At 42.8% G+C, this 27,065-nt stretch overlaps 1 protein-coding gene across 2 annotated transcripts in view; it reads right to left on the bottom strand.

Moving 5' to 3' along the window:
- ASMTL (acetylserotonin O-methyltransferase like) overlaps positions 1 to 26,785 on the bottom strand; it is a 51,179-nt gene extending 24,394 nt beyond the window's left edge. Inside the window, exons 1-7 of one of the 2 annotated variants that reach the window (XM_073353979.1) lie at positions 26,571 to 26,785; positions 23,198 to 23,329; positions 20,486 to 20,533; positions 19,672 to 19,736; positions 16,472 to 16,533; positions 11,375 to 11,483; positions 798 to 1,224 (exon numbers count right to left, since the gene is read on the bottom strand). In XM_073353979.1, the coding sequence (XP_073210080.1) occupies positions 798 to 1,224; positions 11,375 to 11,483; positions 16,472 to 16,533; positions 19,672 to 19,736; positions 20,486 to 20,533; positions 23,198 to 23,329; positions 26,571 to 26,663 (936 nt within the window). In that variant the 5' untranslated portion in view covers positions 26,664 to 26,785. The remainder of the gene's footprint in view (positions 1 to 797; positions 1,225 to 11,374; positions 11,484 to 16,471; positions 16,534 to 19,671; positions 19,737 to 20,485; positions 20,534 to 23,197; positions 23,330 to 26,570) is intronic. The other variant, XM_073353970.1, reaches the window with a different exon arrangement.
- Between the last annotated feature and the right edge of the window lie 280 nt (positions 26,786 to 27,065).

Here is a 27,065-nt window from a genome sequence, read left to right on the forward strand (position 1 = left end):
AGGGCACTTCTGAAGATGTCCCTCCATGCTGCTGCCTAGGTTCCCACTAAGCTGCACAGCTGCGCAGTAACCTATTAAGTGCCGCACAGGCGCTCAGGGCCAGCCCTGGACCTGCCATGACCAGGAGAGGCGCCCCTCTCCAGCCCAGCCCCAGACCTGGTGTGGCTGGGGGCAGAGATGGCCTGGGGGAGAGGTGGCCCTCCCGCAGCCCCAACCGAGCCCTGGCCCGGAGCTGCCAATGGAAGAGGTGCTTATTTCCCCCAGCCCAGGTGCTGCTGCGGGGAGACAGAGCTGTGGGGAGTCACACCTCACCTCCGCATTGGTGCACATAACAAAATTTATTCCGCACATGACTGGCTGCTGCTTTGGAAGGTCATGAGGAAACATGCACAGACAGTATTGGCATCACTAAAAGGTACTTTTCAAAATGCCCTAGGCATTCTGGTGCCCTTGTTAGCCCAGTGCAGTAAATCCCCGAGGCTACTGTTGTTTTGGAGCCTCTTACTGGAAGGTGCGCTGGTACTACACCCAGGGTCACTGGTGCAGCGGCTGGGAGATGCCATTCTCTTGCATAACACACACAGAATCAGAATGAACATTAGAGTAAAATAAATGCATTTGATCATTTGTTTGAATGGGGCTGTTCCCCATAGACATGCGTAGTGCTGTTGTACTGCCTTTATTGTTAGAACCTCCAGACTACACAGAAATGTTTAAAAATACAAATTTGAATTGTATTAGCTCACCAGTGCAGAGAAGATTAGATCAAGGAGCAGTATTTTTTTTTTTTTTTTTACCTTTGAAGCTCTGAAGCCATCCATAAGTTCTACAATTTTTGATGGGAATTTAGCTGGATATTCCATCACTCCACTCTGATTTTCCACAGCCACTGTACAAACAGGCTGGATGCTACCACTGTTTACTGGAGTATGAATGGCTCCTGAGAGGGGCACTCCATTCCTCTCTAATTTGTTAGCACTTTTATGCTGCATGGGATTTGAGGAGTCACTCTCTCCATCACTGAGGTTCTCAAAAGTCTCGACGGAGGGGATAGAGTCATGCTTGACATGCTGTATAGTATGCTTGAGGGGCGGATAATACAACTCTGCTAACTTTTTGCAGAAGTGATTCAGAGGAAAGCCGACCACGTTCAGGAAGTCTCCATGAACATATTCCACTAACATTCCACCAAGGGCCTGGATTCCATAACCACCCGCTTTGTCCCTGCGGGGGGAAAAATACAGACATTTAGTTAAGACAATGGTTAAGAGTGAATATCGGGATGGAGGAAAGTGGTAACCACTTAGTACGGATTGTAAATCCAGGAGTATGAACATGTTTTATAAGAATGGAAATGGCAGAACTTTGCCTTGATTGAACTAGTGTGCTAAAGCTAAAGATGGATTAAACCGATTTGTGACGGTCCTGGTTCAACACTGCAACTTTTGAATCACAACAGTAACGCTTGCTCTTTCACTACATAACTCTAGATAATTGAGTTCAAAGGAGAAAGCCATCCTTACCCACTAGTCCATATTCAACGCTGGTGTAACTCTACAGAAATAAATGAGATCCTGGTCCAAGACTAGTGCTCTTAGGTGCTACAGTCATATAAAAATAAATAATAATTAAGAATTTGGTGCAATTATTTCATATATCCTAAATAAACTGATTTTGGAGATCCAGATTCAATAGTCACTGGGTATTGTTGCAAATTTCTTTGGATCATTATATCTTCAAACACACACGTTCAAATTCCACTGGGCCAAATGGAATTTTACCCACATGGACCAGGGTGAATTACAGCCAAAGATTTCAATGAGAATTGTGTACATGTCTAAGGGAAAAGTTTAACCTATTGCTTGGAACTACATTTTCTACATCACAGCCTCACAACTTTCAGATCCCAAAGCCCATTGAAGACTGAAGGTTTAAAACCATGGGGCCAGATTCTGCTAATCTTACATGGAGTACTACCCTACCCTTTGGGGTCAATGGGCAAGACTACACCCTCCCAGCCCACGTCAACAAACTCAGGCTTGTGCTAGTGCTCTAAAAATAGCAGTGTAGCAAGTGCTTTGAAGTTGCAGCTCAGGTTGGAGCTTGGGCTCTGGAGCCTATGGAGGTGGATGGGCTCCAAAGCCTGAGCTCCAGTCCCAGCCACAACTTCAGAGCGCTGTCTACATAGCTACTTTTAGAGAGCTAGTGTGAGCCCCGTTAGCCAAGTCTGTTAATCCATGCTGGGAGGCTCACTCCAAAAAGCTGTGTAGACATGTCCTGGGGGCCTCCAGCAGAGTAAGTTACTACTCAACAAGAGTAAGCTTGGTTGAATCTGGCCCTTAAGTCTAATCAGAATAGACTCCTTCTCACAGCCCATAACATTTGATTTCTGAATTGCCCCCACTCCTACAATCACTAGTTTCTTATTGCACCAGTACAATAGGGGAGAAATCAGATATGCCATTTTCAGTTATTACGAATTATAGCATTATGCTGGTTCCTAAATCTTGCATTTTATCTGGACTTTAACAGTATATAACTGTTTTTTATTAAAGAGACAATATTCAACAAAAATATTCCTTTTTGAAAATGTGAATGTTTGTAAAGCACTTTGAAGTCATGAGGTGCTATATGAATACTAAGTATTATTTATGTATGAATATATTAATACAAACAGATTTTTTTCAGTAAGCAGACTAACACTCCACTAGCATAATGCCATTCTGACTTTCACTGAGGGGACATGCATGAGCTATGTTGTGGCCACCCACAGCAAGCACATTATTTTGCTAGGGAAGATCTGATAAAAAGTCAGCACTGGAATTCAGGAGAGAACCCCTGTCAGGGTTCCTTCCCCACTCTGAACTCTAGGGTACAGATGTGGGGACCTGCATGAAAGACCCCCCTAAGCTTATTCTTACCAGCTTAGGTTAAAAACTTCCCAAGGTACAAACTTTGCCTTGTCCTTGAACAGTATGCTACCACCACCAAGCATTTTAAACAAAGAACAGGGAAAGAGACCACTTGGAGACGTCTTCCCCTCAAAATATCCCCCCAAGCCCTACACACCCCTTTTCCTGGGAAGGCCTCAGAATAATATCCTAACCAATTTTTTACAAAATCATCAAAGACCCAAACCCCTAGATCTTGGAACAATGGGAAAAAAATCAGTCAAGTTCTTAAAAGAAGGATTTTATTTAAAAAAAAAAAAAAAGAAAGGTAAAAATCATCTCTGTAAAATCAGGATGGAAAATACTTTACAGGGTATTCAGATTCAAAACACAGAGGATCCCCCTCTGGGCAAAACCTTAAAGTTACAGAAAACAGGAATAAACCTCCCTCTTAACACAGGGAAAATTCACATAAAACAAAAGATAAACTAATCCACCTTGCCTGGCTTACCTATACTGGTTGCAATATTGGAGACTTGCATTAGGATGGGTTGGAGGAGAAGATGGGTTTCTGTCTGGCCTCTCTCAGTTCCAAGAGAGAACAACCACATAAACAAAAAGAAAAGGAGTACTTGTGGCACCTTAGAGACTAACCAATTTATTTGAGCATGAGCTTTCGTGAGCTACAGCTCACTTCATCGGATGCATGCCGTGGAAACTGCAGCAGACTTTATTTATACACAGAGAATATGAAAAAATACCTCCTCCCACCCCACTGTTCTGCTGGTAATAGCTTATCTAAAGTGATCATCAGGTGGGCCATTTCCAGCACAAATCCAGGTTTTCTCACCCTCCACCCCCTCACACAAATTCACTCTCCTGCTGGTGATAGCCCATCCAAAGTGACAACTCTTTACATAATGTGCATGATAATAAAGTTGGGCCATTTCCTGCACAAATCCAGGTTCTCTCACCCCCACACCCCCCTCCCAAAAACCACACACACAAACTCACTATCCTGCTGGTAATAGCTCATCCAAAGTGACCATTCTCCCTACAATGTGCATAATTAAGGTGGGCAGTCAGTGAAGCAAGGATAATTCCTCTTCCCAGGGCACACATTGGTTTGCATGTAATTTGTAGGTTGGTATTCTCAATTACTCCCACATCAACCCAGGGCAGATGCTTCCCCTCCTCTCAGGTATACAGTTTTCAGTCTGATCTGTCGCAGACAGGGGCAGAATAGATTATGTGAACTTTTGACCCCCAGAGGTCTCTCGCTGTTAATTAACAGTCTGGTAGCAGAAAGAACAGCTAAGATGTGCTGTCCAGTTCCTCCCAACTGTGATTCTGCTGCAGCTGTGCTTCAGCAATGCTCTCTCACTCTTCCAGAGGCCATAATCACAACACCTGGATTTCCCATGCTAAACTTTAAATTCTATCTAAAAATCCCAATAGTTTGCCCCTCAAATCTCATCTTTTTCATCAGTTGCATACTTGAGGGAGATTAGTTCACTAAATCAGTGTTCCCAAAAGCATACTGGGAATTTCTCTGCTAATGTGTACTCTTAAAAAAAAAAAAAAAAAAAAGTATTTTTTTCCCCCACACAGCCCAAGTGATCACCTTATTCTTTGTAACAAACTGCTCCTGCCCCAGATTTAATTATTCTTGTTTGGGTCGAATTTACATTGGTTCCTCTTATCCTACTAAATGTGATTATATTATTATTAGCCAAAAGCAAGGCCAATGGAACATGAAGGTTGAGGTTTTAAACATGACAGGAAATTAAGAGTTATGGAGCCAAATCTTCAGATCCAGCAGAGCTATGTTTATTGCAGCACCCTAGGGGACTGGGACAAAAATAGTTCAAAATCACCTTTGCACTCTCCTGATCTCAGAGTCAGCTGGAGGCCAGCTCAGTTCCTAACACAAGGTCTAAGGCTGCACTAACTTACTTAGTTAGTAAGGCACTCTGGAGACTTACCCTTTCACCTTCAACACAGCTCCTATGCTACAAGACGGCTGGAATAGATTGTGTAGAGCTAGTTGTATAGATCTGGCACTACACAGTTTCCTGGGCATCGTACTGCAGAGGTAGCTGAAGAAGGGTGGAGCAGGGGCCAATGATCTGGTCTACAGCTGGGTGTAGAGTATATGCAATATAATGGATTACAAAATCACGCAGTACTGGGCGATGTGACAGATCTGGCAATTCTTTTAAAGATACATAATGTGCAAGTTCCATAGCTTCCTTAGATTTCTCACTTCCCCAGCCTTGGACTGATTAGTGCTACTTAAGTTTTATACAAACCCACCTGTCTCCATGAACGCTCATGACATTCTGAGAATGCTGGCTAATTAGTGGAGGCCGGGGTGGGTGGAGGGAGAATAAGAGGGAACATGGCAAATCTAATAAATGCTTTATTAAAATTCAGTTGTAAGTGTCTCCTGAAATCTTCTTGAAAACATCATTCAAGTAGGCTTGGATAAAAGGGAGGACACACAAGGCCTGATAGTGCTTGATGGACTGTAAAGACTAAGGATTTGTGCTAGGTTCAATTTTATTTAACATCTTCTCTCTCGAGGGAATGTTAATGGCATTCACAGATTAAAATGAATTTTAAAACATCAGCTGAATAAGACAAAATGACCTAATTGATTTAGAAATATGAAGGGTTATTCTCCAAATCAAGAAGGTTCATCTCTTATTTCCCTTCCGTTTTTTACATCCTATAAGATCCCACATTGTGCGATATTCCATGTATCCCAAGATGGCTGGAAAAAACTTCCTCCACAGCACAGCAATGCTGCTCTTTTCAGAGCTGTCAATAAGCCTATTACATGACTCAGAAGGGTCTCAGCACCAGAAAGACTTTTCAACCCCACACCACCAAAGGATTCAGCCAATGCTGACTTGGAGATGAAAGACTCCATTAGTCTCAAACTCTGATCCACTGCATGATTATTACCATTTATTTTACTGAGAACACCAAGAAAGCACTACTTGAATGGTCTGACTTTCCCCAGAAGAATAAAAAACAAACAGATCACATTTTTGAGACAAAAAACTACCTCTAGTTAAGTGCAATTGTTTAGGATTTTACTCAACCCATGTCAAAGTTAATGAATTACAAGTTTGGTTGATAAACACAATAGTGTTGATGCAAGGTGTTTGACTTAGTACTGCATGACATTTTGATTAAATATTTAGAACAATATAAAATGAACATGGAGCACACTAAAACAGATTAAAAGCTGGCTAACTGACAGGCGTCAAAATGTAACTGCAAATGGGGAATTGTTATCAAGGTGTATTTGTAGTAGGGTTCCACAGAGATCAGTTCTTGACCCTATGCTCTTTAACATTTATATCAATGTCCTAGAAGAAAACATAAAATCATCACTCAAAGTTTGAAGATGACAAAAATTGGGGGAACTGGTAAATAACAAAGGAGGACAGTTCACAGATACCAAATGATCCAGATCACTCTGTAAGTGGAGCACAAACAAATATGCATTTTAATATGGTTAAATGTAAATGTATACATCTAGGAACAAAATGTAGGCAATGCTTACAGGGTCGGGGACGCTATCCTGAGAAGCCATGATTCTGGAAAAGATTTGGAGGTTGTGGTGAATAATCAGCTGCCAAAAGGACTAATGCAATCCTGAGATAGATGAACGGGAATCTCAAGTAGGAGCAGGGAGGTTATATTATTTGGCATCGGTGTAACCATTATTGGAATACTGTTTTCAGAGTTGGTGTCCCCAATTCAAGAAGGATGTTGATAAATTAGAGAGGGTTTAGAGAAGAGTCATGAGAATTATTAAAAGGAGTGGAAAACATGCCTTATAGTGATAGACTCAAGGAGCTCAATTTCTTCAGCTTAACAAAGAGAAGGTTAAGAGGTGACTTGATTACAGTCTTTAAGAACCTAGATGGGGAATAAATATTTAATAATAGACTCTTCAGTCTAACAGAAAAACATGAAACATGGGCTGGAAGTTGAAACTAAACAAATTCAGACTGGAAATAAGATGCATGTTTTTAACAGTGAGGGTAGTCAACCATTGGAACAATTTACTAAGCCCTGGTCTACACTAGGACTTTAGGTCGAATTTAGCAGCGTTAAATCGATTTAAACCTGCACCCGTCCACACAGTGAAGCCCTTTATTTCGACTTAAAGGGCTCTTAAAATCAATTTCCTTACTCCACCCCTGACAAGTGGATCAGTGCTTAAATCGACGCTGCCGGCTCGAATTTGGGGTACTGTGGACACAATTCGATGGTATTGGCCTCCGGGAGCTATCCCAGAGTGCTCCATTCTGACCGCTCTGGACAGCACTCTCAACTCAGATGCACTGGCCAGGTAGACAGGAAAAGAACCGCGAACTTTTGAATCTCATTTCCTGTTTGGCCAGCGTGGCAAGCTGCAGGTGACCATGCAGAGCTCATCAGCACAGGTGACCATGATGGAATCCCAGAATCGCAAAAGAGCTCCAGCATGGACCGAACGGGAGGTACGGGATCTGATCGCTGTTTGGGGAGAGGAATCCGTGCTATCAGAACTCCGTTCCAGTTTTCAAAATGCCAAAACCTTTGTCAAAATCTCCCAGGGCATGAAGGACAGAGGCCATAACAGGGACCCGAAGCAGTGCCGCGTGAAACTGAAGGAGCTGAGGCAAGCCTACCAGAAAACCAGAGAGGCGAACAGCCGCTCTGGGTCAGAGCCCCAAACATGCCGCTTCTATGATGAGCTGCATGCCATTTTAGGGGGTTCAGCCACCACTACCCCAGCCGTGTTGTTTGACTCCTTCAATGGAGATGGAGGCAATACGGAAGTAGGTTTTGGGGACGAAGAAGAAGATGATGATGATGAGGTTGTAGATAGCTCACAGCAAGCAAGTGGAGAAACCGGTTTTCCCGACAGCCAGGAACTGTTTCTCACCCTAGACCTGGAGTCAGTACCCCCCGAACCTACCCAAGGCTGCCTCCTGGACCCAGCAGGCGGAGAAGGGACCTCTGGTGAGTGTACCTTTTAAAATGCTATACATGGTTTAAAAGCAAGCATGTGAAAGGATTACTTTGCCCTGGCATTTGCGGTTCTCCTAGATGTAGTCCTAAAGCCTTTGCAAAAGGTTTCTGGGGAGGGCAGCCTTATTTCGTCCTTCATGGTAGGACACTTTACCACTCCAGGCCAGTAACACGTACTCGGGAATCACTGTAGAACAAAGCATTGCAGTGTATGTTTGCTGGCATTCAACCAAAATCCGTTCTTTATCTCTCTGTGTTATCCTCAGGAGACTGAGATATAATTCATGGTCACCTGGTTGAAATAGAGTGCTTTTCTTCAGGGGACACTCAGAGGAGCCCATTCCTGCTGGGCTGTTTGCCTGTGGCTAAACAGAAATGTTCCCCGCTGTTAGCCACAGGGAGGGGGGAAGGTTGAGGGAGTAGTCACGCGGTGGGAGGAGGCAAAATGCGACCTTGTAACGAAAGCACATGTGCTATGTATGTAATGTTAACAGCAAGGTTTACCCTGAAAGAGTGTAGCCACTGTTTTATAAAATGTGTCTTTTTAAATACCGCTGTCCCTTTTTTTTCCTCCACCAGCTGCATGTGTTTCAATGATCACAGGATCTTCTCCTTCCCAGAGGCTAGTGAAGCTTAGAAAGAAAAAAAAATGCACTCGCGATGAAATGTTCTCCGAGCTCATGCTGTCCTCCCACACTGACAGAGCACAGACGAATGCGTGGAGGCAAATAATGTCAGAGTGCAGGAAAGCACAAAATGACCGGGAGGAAAGGTGGCGGGCTGAAGAGAGTAAGTGGCGGGCTGAAGAGAGTAAGTGGCGGGCTGAAGAGAGTAAGTGGCGGGCTGAAGAGAGTAAGTGGCGGGCTGAAGAGAGGGCTGAAGCTCAAATGTGGCAGCAGCGTGATGAGAGGAGGCAGGATTCAATGCTGAGGCTGCTGCAGGACCAAACCAGTATGCTCCAGTGTATGGTTGAGCTGCAGCAAAGGCAGCTGGAGCACAGACTGCCACTGCTGCCCCTCTGTAACCAACCGCCCTCCTCCCCAAGTTCCATAGCCTCCACACCCAGACGCCCAAGAATGCGGTGGGGGGGCCTCCGGCCAACCAGCCACTCCACCACAGGGGATTGCCCAAAAAAAAGAAGGCTGGCATTCAATAAATTTTAAAGTTGTAAACTTTTAAAGTGCTGTGCTTAAAGTGCTGTGTGGCATTTTCCTTCCCTCCTCCACCACCCCTCCTGGGATACCTTGGTAGTCATCTCCCTATTTGTGTGATGAATGAATAACGAATGCATGACTGTGAAGCAGCAATGACTTTATTGCCTCTGCAAGCAATGATTAAAGGGAGGAGGGGAGGGTGGTTAGCTTACAGGGAAGTAGAGTGAACCAAGGGGCCCGGGGGGTTTCATCAAGGAGAAACAAACAGAACTTTCACACCGTAGCCTGGCCAGTCATGAAACTGGTTTTCAAAGCTTCTCTGATGCGTACCGCGCCCTCCTGTGCTCTTCTAACCGCCCTGGTGTCTGGTTGCGCGTAACCAGCAGCTAGGCGATTTGCCTCAGCCTTCCACCCCGCCATAAACGTCTCCCCCTTACTCTCACAGATATTGTGGAGCACACAGCAAGCAGTAATAACAGTGGGAATACTGGTTTCGCTGAGGTCTAAGCGAGTCAGTAAACTGCGCCAGCGCGCCTTTAAACATCCAAATGCACATTCTACCACCATTCTGCACTTGCTCAGCCTGTAGTTGAACAGCTCCTGACTACTGTCCAGGCTGCCTGTGTACGGCTTCATGAGCCATGGCATTAAGGGGTAGGCTGGGAGGGAGGTAACGGGGGCCTGACGATATGTACCCAGAACCACCCGCGACAATGTTTTAGCCCCATCAGGCATTGGGATCTCAACCCAGAATTCCAATGAGCAGCAGAGACTGCGGGAACTGTGGGATAGCTACCCACAGTGCAACGCTCCGGAAGTCGACGCTTGCCTCGGTACTGTGGAAGCGCTCCGCCGAGTTAATGCACTTAATGCACTTAGAGCATTTTCTGTGGGGACACACACACTCGAATATATAAAACCGATTTCTAAAAAACCGACTTCTATAAATTCGACCTAATTTCGTAGTGTAGACATAAGGGTCATGGTAGATTTTCCATCACTGGCAATTTCAAAAACAAAATTGGATGTTTTTCTAGAAGATCTGCTCTATTTTGGGGAAGTTCTATGGCCTGTGTTACACAGGAGGTCAGACTGGATGACCACAATGGTCCACTCTGGGCTTGGAATCTATGAATCATGAGGAGTACAAATCCATACAACAGAAAAACTTGCATCTTTCTCTGTAGCAATATAAAACCTTCTCCTGTATTTTTTTTAAATTAGATTTACAGTCTAGTGGGTTTTTTTTTTATTACCTATCCCTCCCCAGTAGCAGTGGCTAGAGTCAAACTAATGTGGGAACATAGTCTGTCAATTTCCCCATGTAATTTGCACACTGTAACCCTTATGGACAGTAACCCTGCTAATTCCAGGCCTGTCTTCCACTGAAGGCAGTGCAGCCACTTCTGTATTGATTCTGTATGTATTTGCACAGTTTTCCATAGAGATGAGAAGCTTTAACATTACAGTCCCTTCAGCAGCCGCTGCCCCATTATTGGTTTACAGGTAGAAGCCTGTAGCTGTTAATGACTCAACTCATAGATAAATCTAAGCAAAGACTCCTTCCAGCTCTCTGTATATCTTGATTAAGCTGTTAGTATCAACATGGACATTTATTAGTGCTGATTAATACCAAACAAATGCAAGTGTTTTCTCCACTTTGTAAGAGTTCTGCTGTAGGTAGTGCACTCATAACTGGAACATGCAATGATAACTGGCTCTATATCCTCACTACTGTGAGCTGCTGCATGTCCTAAACACCAACTGACGTCAGTAGGAGTTGAAAGTGCCTCACAGAATACAGAATAGAGTTCATTGTAAGTGTAAGGATAAGCTAAGGCTCTTCCAACTTTCCATACTATATCCATTGAGGGCCTAATTCTTTTCTCACTAACAATCTGTTTCATTGCTGAAGTCACTAGATGGGTTCCAATTACCTTCATTGGGATCAGGCAATAATTAAACTAAAATTGGGCCTAAAACAGAATACTGCACAATTCCATTGTGCCATCCATTGCCTGAACTTTCAAATTAAGGGGCTATTGAGAAAAAGACTGCTAGCACGCTTAAAAAGATTGGGTTCAGAGTTTCCACCCTGGGAATTCAAATCTAGTCAATGTTGTGAATGCAACATTAACTTCCTTTTTGTTTCACACAGCACATCAACAACTGCATATACACATGGCCAATTTCCCCCCAAAATGTGGCATACTGCTTCCTTTGTATTTGAGGCCAACAATGTCTTAAGGCCTAAACTCAAGTTAGATGTGCTGCGTTCAGCAGCCTACTTACATTGGTTCACCACTGTGAATATACTCCCACAAAAGCTCCTCAGATAGTTCAGCAAATTTAACTTTTGTCTCTTCATAGAAATCAGTGACTTCAGTCTCCAGACGATTATCTACAACAAAAAATCCCACTGTAAACAAAGAATTGTAACATTGTTACCTGGGGTTTTTTCAACCCAAGGCTCTCGGTAACTTTTACTCTGTGGGAGGTGGTGTCAGGAAATAAATCAGGGGAGACATGGCCATCCGAATGATAGATGGCTGGCACAAACAGGACAACACAACAGTGCTTTCTTTTAAAGCTACACTTTACTTAGTCTCAAGCACTTACACACCTCCGCAACAGGTTAGTAAAACACCCCCAACCCTCGATAATTACCGAAGCTGAGTGTGGCTCTCGAGTGGCACAGCGGCAGCCCATTTGCCAGTGGGGGAACACAAGATGAATCCAGAGGGAGAGTCCAGTCCCGAAGAGTCCCCCTACCTCAAACTTTTCCCCCTTATTTACACATTAGTAATAGAATTACATGTCCCTTAAAGAAAACTTGTTAAGCAAGCAGTTCCAATGAGCAAGCAAGAAGCTCCTTCTGATTATTGATTAACCATGTGTGGGTTTTTCCAGTTTGCAGCCTTGAGGCCCCAATAGACATTCCTGGGGCACATCCTGCTCTTCTAAAAATGCATGTATCAGCAACTTCAACACAATTCTTATCAGGAAGGACATGGGGTCAAGCTGCCCTTTCTGTGGCATCCAAAACTCCCTCCCCTCCTGCCTTGGTCAAACAGACTGCTGAATGGCCAATTTACAGCCTACTGACTTGGCTGCTTTTAGCAATAAGTCATAGTGGTTTCAGGCACTTTAATTTCACGTTCTACAGGGAGACTTTGGCAAACCAGTAATGACACTAAAGGATAAAATAAATCTTGATAAATGGTTTACATTTTGAATACTCTGCAACTGACATTGTTCACCCGAGAAAACAGTTATACAGGCAGACTTTTGATTCTATTTTAGGAAGAGATGTATTTAAGAGATGCTTTTAAGGTTAGTGGGCTCAAAAATTTGACCTACTTCTTTGCCTCCCTTATTAATGGCCTTTGTCACTGAAAGGTCCAGATTCCTGTATGTGTATATATATATAGATAGATGTGTGTTTGTGTGTGTGTATATACATATACATACACACACACACACGCTACTCCTGGGGGAATTCTGCATCCCTGCGCTTGCGCAGAATTCATGGCCCCTGCAGATTTCTTTGCTTCCCCGCAGAAAAAGGGGAAGCAAAGGGAAGCTGCAAGAGAGGTCATGCGACCCATCCCCAGTAATGCAGACAGGTTGGTTTGGGCACCTAGAGCAGCTGGTAGAGACATAAATCACCACCGGGGGGTAGGGGGCTGGGCAGTGGCGTGCAAGAGAGACACTCTGTCCCTCTTGCTTGCAACTGCAGCATGCTCAGTGTGGAGGGGCAGGGCTCTGGGGTGTTTCTGAAGAGGTAGGCGCGGAGCAGGCTCTGTTCCCTCAGGCAGAGCAGAATGCAGAAGCCTGCCTGCTTAGTGAATTCCCCCAGGAGTATAAAATAGGTGTAAAAATTTTAAGGCTCCTTTACATTGCCAGAGTGGTCTAAAGGAGCTGTATTGTAAAGGACCATATAGTGCTTTAGTGATTAGAACTGGTCCAAATGTTTGGACTGAAAAAGTTTCCTGTCAAAATGTGCTCCATTAACTTTTTGCTACTGACCTTTTTGGAGATGGTCAGTAGCTAGTAAAAATTGTGAGTTTGAGTCCCCAGCCCTCACTTCCTCTTCAGTTGCCTATGATGTAGCACTCAGCATACGGCTGCATATATTTGTTGACTAATAACTAGAAGTAAAGGATTAATACTAGCAATATACTATTAGACAAAGGGGTTTTGGCGATTTCCTCTAGTGCTCCTCGCTACCATTCTCCATTCTTTGTATTCTAGTTTAAATAAATTACCAAAATAACAGAAACCAGCTTGATTATATTGTGTTATTTTGACAAAAATTATGCAGAATTTTAAAATATTGTGCTCAGAATTTTTAATTTTGTGATGCAAAATTCCCCCAGAAGTAAGCAAGACAAGGGCTTACTCCCAAGTGCAAGTGGAATATCTATTCAAGAAAGCCAAAGTGAGTAAAACCCCACATTGTCTAATTCTGCAGAGTCACAGCATGTACCTCTCTACCCAGGTGGAGAGGGAGAGAGAGAATCATAGTAGGATGAAATTTGAATAGGAAGAGCTTATTCCCCCTTTATGGAATGCTCCCAGAATTAATTCTGTCATTGCATGACTACTGGTTGATTGCCTGCACTGGCAGGCAATCTGCCTAGCTCAAAATCAGATTCAGTGGACATGCAATCAAAAACAGAGTAAAAGAAATGCAGTAGCCAACCCCCTAACATTGTAAATGCCATTATATTTAGCAATGTGTCACAGCATAAAACTGCAGCAGTGCATATAAGCACATACAATAGCTGCAAGCAGCAGTCTGTGTCATCCAGCAATCCCTATTATCCTAACATTTCCTCTGCAGCAGTAGAGAGCAGTGCTGAGCTGTAACATCCCATTTAAGCCGACACAAGCACTTTTGGTTTCTGTAGCTCGAAGCTGGTTTTGAGCAACCTGCAATGCAGAGTTGTGCAGATTTCGCTGCATGGAAAAAAAGCCTTTGAGTGCTGGAATTAGAGCCCATGTGGGTTGCTCCAAGGGATCTGAAGCATACTGTCAAATATATATATATTTTAACTAGTGATCTGCGTGCAGATAAGAGGAGAATATTGCTCTTGGTTTGGTAGGGAAGAAGGAAGGAAACGTAATGCTCTATAAGTAGGCCCAAATGAATGATAGAGCATTATGTTTCCCTCCATCTTAATATTCTGACAGCAGTGGAAGTTTCTTGGCAGAATACTCAGAGAACTGCAGTATGGATCAGAGATAAAGAGTTTTATCCAAATACTACAGTGTGAGTGATGGAAAACATTAACATTTCTCATAAAGCAACTTTCAGATTTCATCAAGAAGGTTACAAACAGTGAGTAAAAACAATTATGCATAAGTGATTAAAACATAAATTGACAATGTCCTTTCAAGATGACAATGTGGTCATTCTGTAACACGATGCTTGGTAACAGGCTTTTTAATGATCTGCTAACAGAAAAATGGTGCACTCCAGGAACTTTTCTGTTAATTGCAATATTCTGGGGAATACTTTTCATTCATCAAATGCTGCTTTGGCTTAAGTGCATATACTCAAAATGGAATCTGCTGTCACACTCTCAATAGTACCGGATTGCTCCTCTTTACTTGCTTGCAAAAGTCAAAAGAAGAGTCTATACATTTTAAATTACTGTTTACCCTTTGAAAACCACTGGACAACTTTTTTACAGTAGTTTCTCCCACCACTGCATATGCACATTTTTTATATGGGTACTAGGCTGCAGAGACAACTGGTTTGGTTTTTAAAGGTAAAAGCATTTATTCTGAAAAAAGCTTTTCAGAGAGTTGTATGGCATCTGCAAACACAGAAAGAGGGGCAAGAGATTTGGACAAATTTCAGACAACTGATACTTCTGGGAGTTCCCTGAGTGAAATCCTGACTTTACTGAACTCAGTGGGAGCTTTGCCATCAAGTTCAAGAGTGCTGGGATTTTACCCCATGTGTGGAATGATGGTAGGAAACCATAATATTTATTATTGCTGTTATACTACCTAGGAGCCCTAGTCATGAACCAGGATGCTATTGTGCTTGTTGCTGTACAGACACAGAACAAAGACAGTTCCTGCCCTAAAGACCTTACAATCTAAAGTATAAGATGTGAGACAACAGATGGATATAGACAGACCAATGGGGGAGTACAAGGAAACAATGAGACCATATTGGTCAGCATAATTTGACGGAGAAATCCCTTACTGGTCAGAAACCCATACATTTTAATGAATTATTTATGAAACAAAATATGGTCCAGGTCAATCTCAAACCCAGGACTGCACAGTTAAAAGTTAATGAACAAACCATTTTTTCACTTACCACCCAACAGATTTATTAGAACCGCTATTAATAATGGAAAAGTAATTTTCTAGAAAGCCATTCTCTTTACAACCTAGATATTAAGAAACTAAGTAGGACCCATACATGTGATAATCTTCACCATACTTGAACAGCATAGCCACTTCATTCTCACCTGAATAAAGCCCAGCAAAAAAAATGAGTATGGATTGGATTCTGCCACCTTTCTCATGTTTACTCTGGGCCTGATCCAATGTCCGCTGAAGTGAGCAGGGAGATACTCCCATTGATTTCAGTGGGGACTGGATCAGGCTCTCTTTCAGTAGCCCTACTGATTTCAATGAAGTGCCTATTCTATTCTTAATAGGCTCTTATACCACTCTTAACACTAATTTCTGAGTACCCTTCAGCAATGCATTAAGTGATGCAACTAACATCTGTCACACATGGTTCATTCTCTCATCATCCTTTATGTGCAGCACAATGTTTAGTTTGTAGGAATGTTTGCTTATTTTATTTAATTACAGGTGTGGAAGACACTGCATTTCTGAGCAACAAGTCAGAGAGAGTTTATTACGACCAACTGCAAAGGAAGACTGCGGTCGGATGGGGGGGTCTCCTGACCTTAGGCAGATCTTCCCCCTACAAGCACTGTAAGACAAGTATTTATACTTTCCTGTTATATACATCAACGACTAACAGTTATCCTTTGTTTATGCAAATTCCCTCCAGACACTACCATATCTCAAGGTTTCTGCTTAAGTCGGCATTCCATCTTTAAAAACTAAAAACAAGGCGAAAACAGCATCTCTTACAACTCTCGCATTATTAGGGTAAGGGTTCCTGTCACTCTACCCTTAAATCTGACTAAGACATTTACCCCCAGATCCTCCTTTTTCCTCTTTCTGCTTCCACACAGATAATCCACTCCTCAGTATGGGAAAGGGTGGCAGAATCAGATGTTGTATGAAAGGGTTCCATCTTCACAATTAGAGTAAAATTAGATAACATACGTCTATAAGAACATAAGACTTTACCACATAGGTATCTGTACAGTTCTCTGCAATTACCTTTACTGCTGCAGTGAACAATGGCCACTCCCGTAAAGACACTGTGCTCCTTCCCACTCAAACTAGGAGGGAAAAAATGAAGAGTTTTATAAAGTCTCTTTCTTCTTAATTAATGCATCATTGCATTACTATTTCACAGGTTTACAGAGTTCCACAAATAAGCCAATGGACACCACAGAAAAATACCAGCTCTGGTTCATATTCTTACACACAAGACATTGGGTTTTGATTTTTCTTTCACAAAGGTGAAGAGCTAAAACACAAAATGGTGCAGAAGGATTGGCACAGTCATCGGAATCTTTCAATGCTTAGTGTCCCCAAAATAGTAACACCTGCTGGCTGCTCAGTGGCCTACAATATGTTCATTTATATTGAAGTAAAATTAGGTTTTTTGGTTTTGTGTTCTTATTTTACTGTACTAGAGGAGAAGTGTCAGTCTCATGAGCAAAACAGGAACATCACCATAATAAATGGTACCGTGATAGGAAGCTTCAGCAAAAGGATAATCCATGGAGGGCTAGGTTGTACCTTTCCTTTCCTCATGCTGAATGGGAATATTGGTACTTCACAACACCAGTATTCCCATTCATTTCAACTGGTGCTTTCAAAGAATGGCTCAGAAATATCAGCGGGGAAGTGGGGGAAGCTTGAATTGCTATTACTTATTTTGTCATGAAACGGATTTTACTCTCCTGAGTAGTTAACTACCCTCTTTGCATGGAACATTGAGCACAGAGAGAAAACTGTACAGTTCATAGGTGTGTAAGCAGAACCAGTGTAAGTTGAGGCAAGACAGCTTAACTTATCAGACAGTCTGATTATGAAATAGGATCCTAAACCTGAATTGTAATACCCTTACTCATATCAGATAATACCTCCCACCCTAGGTAGTCCCATTGAAGTAAACTACTTGTGAAGCATTAAACTACTCAATATAAATCATCCATTCTGACCCCTTGGAAGTCTGTGTAGCTGATTCGATAATTAACACAGAGATAAGAGACAAGAGTTTACATTGCTAGCACTGGATGCAAAATGGTGGTGGGGGGGAAATATTTCAAATTCCCTCCCCTCCTTCCCAAATTCTCAAGTAATATATCCTAAGAATTGTAAGTCGCTTATAATTACTCTAGTTGCTTTAATCGTTTAAGGACTGAAAAATATTGTGTAACAAAATCTTGTTTTAAAAGTTTTGGGATGACCTTTTTTTTTTTTTTTTGAGTAATGTAACTCACAAGACAGTTTATATTAATTCTGATCCACAAACATCTTTGTACATTTAGTACAAAAGTGACTATTTTCTGGAAGTCACCGAACCATGGTACAATTTCAAGCAAAGTTATGTATTAAATGAGAAGACCCTTTGCAGTCAGACTCCTTCGTGAGTTTGGCAGGATATGTTTGGTCTCCTGAAAATATCACATTCTGCTCTTACTCATTCGCTCTGAACAACCATTACTTTTTATGGCTCCATCAAAATGGAGAAACCTAATTCATCAGCACAAAATCTAAATTAGAGCCACAAAGCAAAAAAACCAGAAAGCCATATGCAATGTGTTCTGTCCAGTGAATTTTTCCTAAATTAGTTTGTCTCTTTCATCAGCTCATATTCAATAAGTTGTATGTCACTGGCAGTTTGCCACACAATAGAATAATGATCAGCAGACTTTTCACATATCATTCTTTAACAAAGACACCATTTTATTTTAAAAGTGGTACAATGGTAGCCTTGAGAAAATGTGACAGTGTAACCTCCTACTTAATGGTCCCACCTGAATAACCCAGAGCTGCATTCCTCCTACACATGACTACTGTAGGCAAGTATTTCTTAGTTTATGAATTATTACTATGTACTTCTTATCTTGAGATTTGTCTTACACTAAAAGCTTACATCCCACAAAACTGGCACATAAACACATTTGCTTTGATGACATTTTTCTACTGTGTTACTTAAATGTTTATTGCCATGATCTCAGAACTGCAAACCTTTAAGGGGAAAAAAAGGTAGGTAAGTGAGTTGCCCCTAGAAGGCAAATGTGGTTTCTTCAGATTGAGATACAATCTGATTTCTCCTTCAGGCCTCAGGACAGGATAACAGCCTAACAGCATTAGAAAGTTAGGAGATTGAGTGACAATCAGTTCAAGTGTTCTAGCCTGGTAACAGGCTACAGTATTGTGTAATTGGCGCTTATTAAAAATGATGAGCTGCAGAAAGAAATAATTGCATTAATTAAATAGCTCACATATGGTAAGCAACAGAATGAGTCTGAAACATGGGGAAGAGGACATCATTAAGCTCAAATCATAGAATATCAGGGTTGGAAGAGACCTCAGTAGACCATCTAGTCCAACCCCCTGCTCAATCAAAGCAGGACCAATCCCCAATTTTTGCCCCAGATCCCTAAATGGCCCCCTCAAGGATTGAACTCACAATCCTGGGTTTAGCAGGCCAATGCTCAAACCACTGAGCTATCCCTCCCCCTTGGTTGAGCCACCTTCAAAGAAGAAAAATAGAAGCCTGAGATGACTTAAGGACCCCAATGTATGACAGGAGAATAAGATATGATAGTAAAAAAAGGCAAAACTTTTGTTCTTGGTTACACCAATGTAAATTCAGTGTACTTCTATAAAAAAAAAAATTATACTGTAAAGGAGAGCACAATATGGCTCCAAAAAAGGAATTCCTGATTAGTTTTCTCCTAATACACACATCATGCAAACCGCACCTGAGGAGAGGCAAAGGACCAATACCAAATGCCTGTACAGTTAAAGAACTTTTATTATTGACTTCCTTAATAATAAAACAATTGCAATGCAAATGCAAAAGAAGTTATCCTAATGATACTAATGCAACATTGTGATTGAGACTCTGGAAGGACACAAGTCAGGAAATTCCAAGCAATGGATCCTAAACACACCATATTTCACATCCCTTCTACAGATTAGTAATTTGTAAAAATATTTTATTTATAATCTTGTATTATTGTACTGCCTAGGAGTCCCAGTTATGGACCAAGTCCCCACTGTGCTACACACTGTACAAAAAGACGGTCCTTGCCCCATGGAGCATATGTTGTTATCTTTTATGCAACTCTGTGCGTGAGTGTTATAGAATTTTGCAGTTCCAATTGCTGCAGAAAACATTGCCTGGTTGTAGAATTGCCTGATTAATTCATTTAACCTTATTTAAAACTACGAACCTTGACAGCATCTTATATGCATCTTGTTTATCAACTGGTTTCTCCAGAATCTGTTTTCCCACAGTCTGAAATGGAAAGAGAAAAATACTCTGCTGTGTATCTCTAATATGCTGAAATTGAGATCAGGAACAGACTTTTCAAACCATGATTTTAGCCAGCCCTGCCAGCAACATTAGTCTACTGAAAAGTATCATGTTAAGTATCATATAATGATACTGACCTCCTCTGTAAAGCTTTTTGAGACCTATGGATAAAAAGCACTAAATAAGAACCTTGGAGACATGAGCCGTCTATTTATTAAGAGAGCACATACTATCAGTGCAAGCTTCCCCTCCACCTGGTGGCTGTTAGAAGAAACTGCAGAGGTGAGTGGCTAATTCAGGGTCTATCATAATTCATTCTTTGCCCTCTTTGTGAGGCTACCAGTAAGAGTGCCATTTGTGTTGGCTGTTAAAAATGTCTTAAATGGCATTGCTTAGGCGATGCATGTTTCCTGATTCTCACAGCTGTCAAATAACTGAGTGTCTCTTCCACCATATTAGAGAGCCCGATACGGATTATGGAATATGGAGTATGTATACAAAAAATAAAATAAAGGTAGTGGTGGAAACCTTGTCACTTGAGATATTTCAAACCAGACTAAGTACTAGAAAATATACCGTAGGGACAATTCTGCACTGACAGGAGGATGGACTAGATGACTAGTCGGGCCTTTTCCATCTTTAAATTTCTAGGAAGTTAGACCCCAATAAGGGAGTTTTAGCACTGGTCAAACATGATTCAAACTACTGCTAAACTACACGAAAATTCTTACCACAATAGTGTCTGCTCCTATAACAATATCTGGAGTTCTAAGGTGTTTCTGGAAAGATAAGGAGACAAAAAAAAAGAAAAAAAGTAAAAAACAAACCATCAAACAAAAACCCCCAAAATATCCAACTCAAGACACTGTAGCTTTACCGCTTGGAAGGTATTGATCCAAATATATCTAGAAAGGAGTTGAAGTCTATGCATCCTTAACAGAATTGTAATCAGTTACATCTGTGAAAAACCAAGGAAAGCAAGGACTGTGGGCAGAAATAACTGAGGGTATGATTTTGCCTGCAGAACTTGTACTGATGATGAAGTGCACCCAGGAAAGAACCCAACTCAACTCTCAAGCACAGGTTGAGTTTCAAGGCTGCCAGTTACAAAAAAACCCCTTTTTTGTAATAAGCCAAGTGTATTGGATATGGAAATCATTGAAACACATTAACAATGAGTCCCAAAATGCCATTTTTATGGAGTTACTATTCAGATGTCCTTAAGTGTACTTGCATACCCCTCAACCACCTGAATTTAAACATATCCAGACATTAATAGGAGTTCTAAGGTTTCGTTTTATAGAATTCTCTCAGCCCTTTCCTTTTTCCCTCTCCCTGCTCTCAAACTGCAAAGTGTTCTGATTGTCCAGGATTTTTTGCTTGCCTACATTTCATTTGGATGCTTTCTGACCCTAACCCTACAGTTTATCATTGAATGATGTAACATGGCTGAGACTTACATTTATTCATTGTTCGTGATAGACATGACTGTTGATATAAACTTACTTCTTACGGCAGCTTGTTTTCATGAATAGAGAAGGCTCTAGTCTTAATATATTAGGTAAGAGTTAATACAGCAAATGAGAGGAGGAACTCTACTGGGAAACAGTGTAAGATTTGATATCATAATAAAAAGTGACAGAGCTAACATACTGATTAGTTTTAAATGGTACAGCTACATCAGGGGTTCTCAAACTGGGGGTCAGGACCCTACAGCGGGTTGCAAGGTTATTACCTTGGGGGTAACGAGCTGTCAGCCTCCATCCCAAATCGCGCTTTGTCTCTAGCATTTATAATGGTGTTAAATATACAAAAAAAGTGTTTTTAATTTAGGGGTGGGGGTCACACTCAGAGGCTTGCTATGTGAAAGGGGTCACCAGTACAAAAGTTTGAGAACCACTGAGCTACATCCATATGCTACCTAACGAAATCCTGTATATAGGAAGCACTCAAAATCCTTCTGGATAGACTTAAGAAAACTATGAAGTAGCAGGAAAATTTTTAATAGTATTCCACAATTAAAGTCCACTATATTCTTGTTAAGGTTTGAAATCCACTGCCCTAATATTACACCATAGTCTGAAGAAGAAAGTGACAGAAACAGATATGAATCTGTGTAATCATTTACATAGGATATAATTCAATATTTGCTCTGACAGACAGTGTCATTTGGCAACGGTGTTGGTATGGCGCATTCAGTATAGGTGAATCGATCTCAGAAAAGGATTAGTCTCTATTCCTCCCTTCCAGAGGAAGGTCATTAAGAAAATATTTGCAGATCTACACCAATAGCAAATGACATCCTATAAGAATTTTTTTTAAAACCTAATCATTTGGGCTTCAGGCTTGGTTGTGGCACAGAACCAGCCTTAATCACTGTGGTGGAGCACATTAGGGCAGTAGGCAGAAGTCTAATATCTATGCTGATAAATCTAATACTGGATTTCGACAACATTGATCACAAGGCTCTATTGGCTTGACTATAAGACTAGTGGAGAGGCAGACCAAGTTGCCTTAGTTCAGGGATTGGCAACCTGTGGCACGCGGCCCGTCAGGGAAATCCACTGTCGGGTCAGGACGGTTTGTTTACCTGCCACATCCACAGGTTCAGCCGATTGCAGCTCCCGCTGGCCACGGTTCACTGCTCAAGGCCAATGCAGGCTGGGGGAAGCGGCGGTCAGCACATCCCTCGGCCCGCATCGCTTCCTGCAGACCCCATTGGCCTGGAACAGCGAACCGCGGCCACTGGGAGCTGCGATCAGCTGAACCTGCGGACGCTGCAGGTAAACAAACTATCCCGGCCCCCAGCAGATTTTCCTGATTGGCCGCGTGCCAAAGGTTGCCGATCCCTGCCTTAGTTCATTGTTTTCAGAAAGAGGTCAGAGGGCTGTCTGCTGGGCAGCTGGTTTTTTGCTTCATTTATGAAGGCTCACACTGCTCACTCCAGTCACACTTCTTGTTCACACAATATCTGAAGCCACTCACAGATTGCAAGGCATTATGGGTTACAGTATCATTGGCATGCTGATGACAGTCAGATCTGTATCTCCTCATAGGACCTAAATAGAATTGCATCTCTGCTCACCAAGTGCCTGGAAATCCTGGACAAAGTCTAACTATCTCAGACTCAATTTGGAAAGTTAGCTGTTGGCAGGACTTGGCGATTATACCTCAATTTAGAGCTTCTGCCTGCTGTCAGAGCTGTCTGTAATCGCTGTTTTGGCCTTTCACAAACTGAAGGCACTGGAGCACCTTTTAGCAAGTCTAGCCCATTTCAACTGATAGTTGCCACAACAGTGACATAGGGGAAAATGTGTCTGTTTGCTTAAAGGATGCAAATACATCTGTATATTTACTACCTTACAAGTGCACGCAACAGTAATAAATAGTGAGAACACCACACAAACACAAGATTTGACTATTGAAATAGCTGACAGACTCACTAGATGCATTCTATTTGCCACTTCAAGTGCCTTCTGCTTTGCTGTTTCTATGGCATACTCATAAGGGACTGCAAAAGATGACTTCTCAAGTGTCTCTTTAAACCAGGATGGAACTACCTCAAATCGGAGACCCTAAAATATACAAAGGAAAGGCAATGTAGTGAGCATCATCAAATGTTTTGGAAAATTAAAGTGGATTTTGCTCTTTTTTTAGGTCTATTTCCTCTACAGTACAAATTACATTTAATTATGCAAAAAGTAAATCAGAATAGAATGGAAGCTAATCTGAGAAATATCAGTGAAAACTATCTAGTTATTTATTTTTAAAAATTAACCTACTGTAAAATGCCATGTGTCTTCAAGAGAGGAAGAAAAAGATAGATATTAATAACAACATATAAACAAACTGTAGAATTACAAAACTATTGCAAACATTACAATCTAGTCCAAATATTGCAGACTTCACTCATTCTATCAGCAATATGCAATCAAAATTAAAACCGAAACAAATAACAAACCTAAATTCCCATTGTGTGCATTTCATCTGAGAAGAAAAAACCCTGTTGCACTGAATTGTTTTGAATTTACTCTTAATATGCAAACATCTCAAAATAAAGGCAAGAAAATCTATCCACGAAAAACAAGTTTTACACTTGGAGTACTTATCACCATTTTACTCTTGCATGTAACCACCTAACCACAAATGCATGACATCTCTCTCCTTTAGGGTTTTCTATTACACCCATCATTGTAGTATCTGTGGGCTTCTCACGTAAATTAGATCAGTGTGGTGAAGTCTTCAGTGACTATAGACTTGGCATTTACTTGTGCTGCTCTGTGGATAAATCGGTATGAGTTTTGCGACACTACATTTAAATGAAACACAACTATCAAATGTATGCTTAGATGTAAATATTCTCATGTAGCCAGAAATATACATATTAGATTTGTCACAGCAACCTGGTTAGCTTTCTGGATTTTTTTCCCCTAATTCCAGCCTCCAAACTACAGGTTCAATCTTGTTTCACCAGTGACTTAAATGAAAGCAGGATTTCATCCTCGGACACAATCTATGGTATGTTTGGATAGAGGGGAAGAAAGTGTGGCTGAGAAAAAGCATAAGTGAAAAAGTTGTTTTGGATTATGTGATGTGATCTAGTGCAAACATACCCTCCTCCCCCGCAAATAAAACACTAGCATTGTTTGTGTTTTTACTTCTACCAATCACCATTAATGTGAAGTATTGATCAAAATGTGTGTAACACAATTCTTTATATGAAGTGTAAAAATAAAAAAATATAAGTCCCATGGATACAATGACACCGTATGACTAACATTAACACTTAATGGGGTTTTTCCAAAAGTCCTGAAGGGCAGCAATGCAAAACCAATACACAGGGCCACAACTGTAAATTCACCAGTTAACACAGCTGAGACTCTGGCACCGCGTATTATATTCCAGTGCTACTCAAAGTGGTGGTCTGCAGACTGGTGCCGGTCCGTGAGCCATCGGCTGCCGGTCTGCACGCACATTGGAAAAAAAAATTGTTGATCCCCCACATCAGATAGCTTGAGAAGCACTGGTCTATTCTTAGGTTTCAGAGTAACAGCCATTTTAGTCTGTATTCGCAAAAAGAAAAGGAGTACTTGTGGCACCTTAGAGACTAACCAATTTATTTGAGCATGAGCTTTCGTGAGCTACAGCTCACTTCATCGGATGCATACTGTGGAAAATACAGAAGATGTTTTTATACATACAGACCATGAAAAAATGGGTGTTTATCACTTCAAAAGGTTTTCTCTCCCCCCACCCCACTCTCCTGCTGGTAATAGCTTAGCTAAAGTGATCACTCTCCTTACAATGTGTATGATAATCAAGGTGGGCCATTTCCAGCACAAATCCATGTTTTCTCCCCACCTTATGCACCCTTTTCACTGACAGCTGACAACAGTAACAAGATAAAACATGTTACCAGAGGTGAAAGTAACTTAAAGGACTTACTGGTACTCCAGAGTCCTGGGAGGGGGTGGGGGGTTGGGGTGGGGAAATGGCCTCGACTGGAAGAGGCGGGGCCGGGCCCTTTAAATCAAGATTTAAAGGCCCCAGGGCTGCGGCTGGGAGCCCCGGGGCCTTTAAATCACCCCCAGAGCTACAAGCTGCAGAGGCGGCTGGGAGCTTCGGGGCTCGGGGGCAATTTAAAGGCCCTGGACTCCGGCCGCCGCTACCGCAGCGGAGCTCCAGGCTCTTTAAATCATCACTGGAGCCCTACTGCTGCTACCTCGGGAGCTCTTGCGGCGGGGCTCGGATGGCACTTTAAAGGGCCTGGGGCTCCCCGCAGCGGCCCGTTAGAGCACCAGCCTGGGGAAGCCGATCTGGTCCAGCATGGCATACTGGCTTTTGCCGGTACACTGAACCGGACTGGACCAGCTTACTTTTACCTCTGCATGTTACTATTTTAGCTGCATTCCCTACCGCAAACATCCCTCCCCCCTGTCCTTTGTTGCATGTATTGAGACCACCTCATAGCTTGACCTAACAAGTTTCACATCCTATATCTGGGAATTGGCATCACCCAATGGCATGTTCCTAAGAACTTCATTTTGTTCAGCTTCCTTGCCCCAGCCACACCAGCAGGCTACTTCCCAGCTGCATAACCTACCTCCCGCCCCAAGACTCTGCTCAAGTGCAATTTATTTAAAAATATTCGCAAAAAGAAAAGGAGTACTAGTGGCACCTTAGAGACTAGCCAATTTATTTGAGCATAAGCTTTCGTAAGCTACGCTCAAATAAATTGGCGCTCACGAGAGCTTATGCTCAAATAAATTGGTTAGTCTCCAAGGTGCCACAAGTCCTCCTTTTCTTTTTGCGAATACAGACTAACACGGCTGCTATTCTGAAACCTTTAAAAATATTGTTCTTCTGGTCACATAAGCCCACAAACACGTCTTTCAACTTTAAAAATGTCAAGACGTCAACAACAGGGAAGGGGGGAATAGCGGCCCCTTGGCAGACTGTTAAACCACTCTCCTGTCTGTGCCCAGAGAGTCCAGCTGCTGCAGGGGCATTTCCACGGAGCGATGGGGTGGGGGGGGCTCGAGCATTGGGAAGTGTACGTCTCCACCGCAATTAGACAACCGGGGCTGGCCGACGGGGCCAGCTGACTGGGGCTGGTCAGCTGCTGTGTAGACTTCAGCTCTAGCACCCTCCCACCTCCCCGGGTGCAGCCCCAGGCAATGAAACAGCCCCTGCCCGGCGCCAGCGCCGGTGTCTGAGCGCCGTGCGGACTTTGCGGCGTAGACGTACCCCCAGTGACCTCGCCCCTCCATCGCCCGCTAGCGGCAGGGGGCCCGGGCGGCGCTGCCCCGGACTCACCACGTTGGCGAGGATCTCCTGCCGCCGGGGGGAGGCGCTGGCCAGCACCACCCTCTTGCTGACCAGCTTCCCGATCACCGGCTTCAGCGCCATGGCTGCGGCGAGGCCCGGGATCTCCCCCGCACGGCCCCGAGGCTCAGCAGCGCCAGGAAACCCGCAGCGCCGGGGCAGGGGCGGGAGAGCGAGGAGCGGCGCGTTTATACGGCGCGGCGAGCAGGGAGGAGCGGGGCGGTGGGACCCGCCCCGGCCCGCGAAGGCGGGCCCGGCGCGCTGCTCCTGGCGGGGCCCAGGGGGAAGCTGGCCTGGCGAGCTGGGCACGTTCGAAATGGGACGGACGGACGGACAGACAGACACTTAGCTACACAAAATATTCCTGCCAGGTAGCTGGCGGGAATGGAGAGACAGACGGCTGGAAAGTTGGATACGGGGGCGGATTTAGTCCAGGGGCGTCAGTCCTGCAGTTTTCAACTTCCACCTGCAGTATTGGGAACCTCA

Source organism: Lepidochelys kempii, chromosome 1 (assembly GCF_965140265.1).
Source record: "Lepidochelys kempii isolate rLepKem1 chromosome 1, rLepKem1.hap2, whole genome shotgun sequence".
In the NCBI taxonomy this organism is placed as follows: domain Eukaryota; kingdom Metazoa; phylum Chordata; order Testudines; family Cheloniidae; genus Lepidochelys; species Lepidochelys kempii.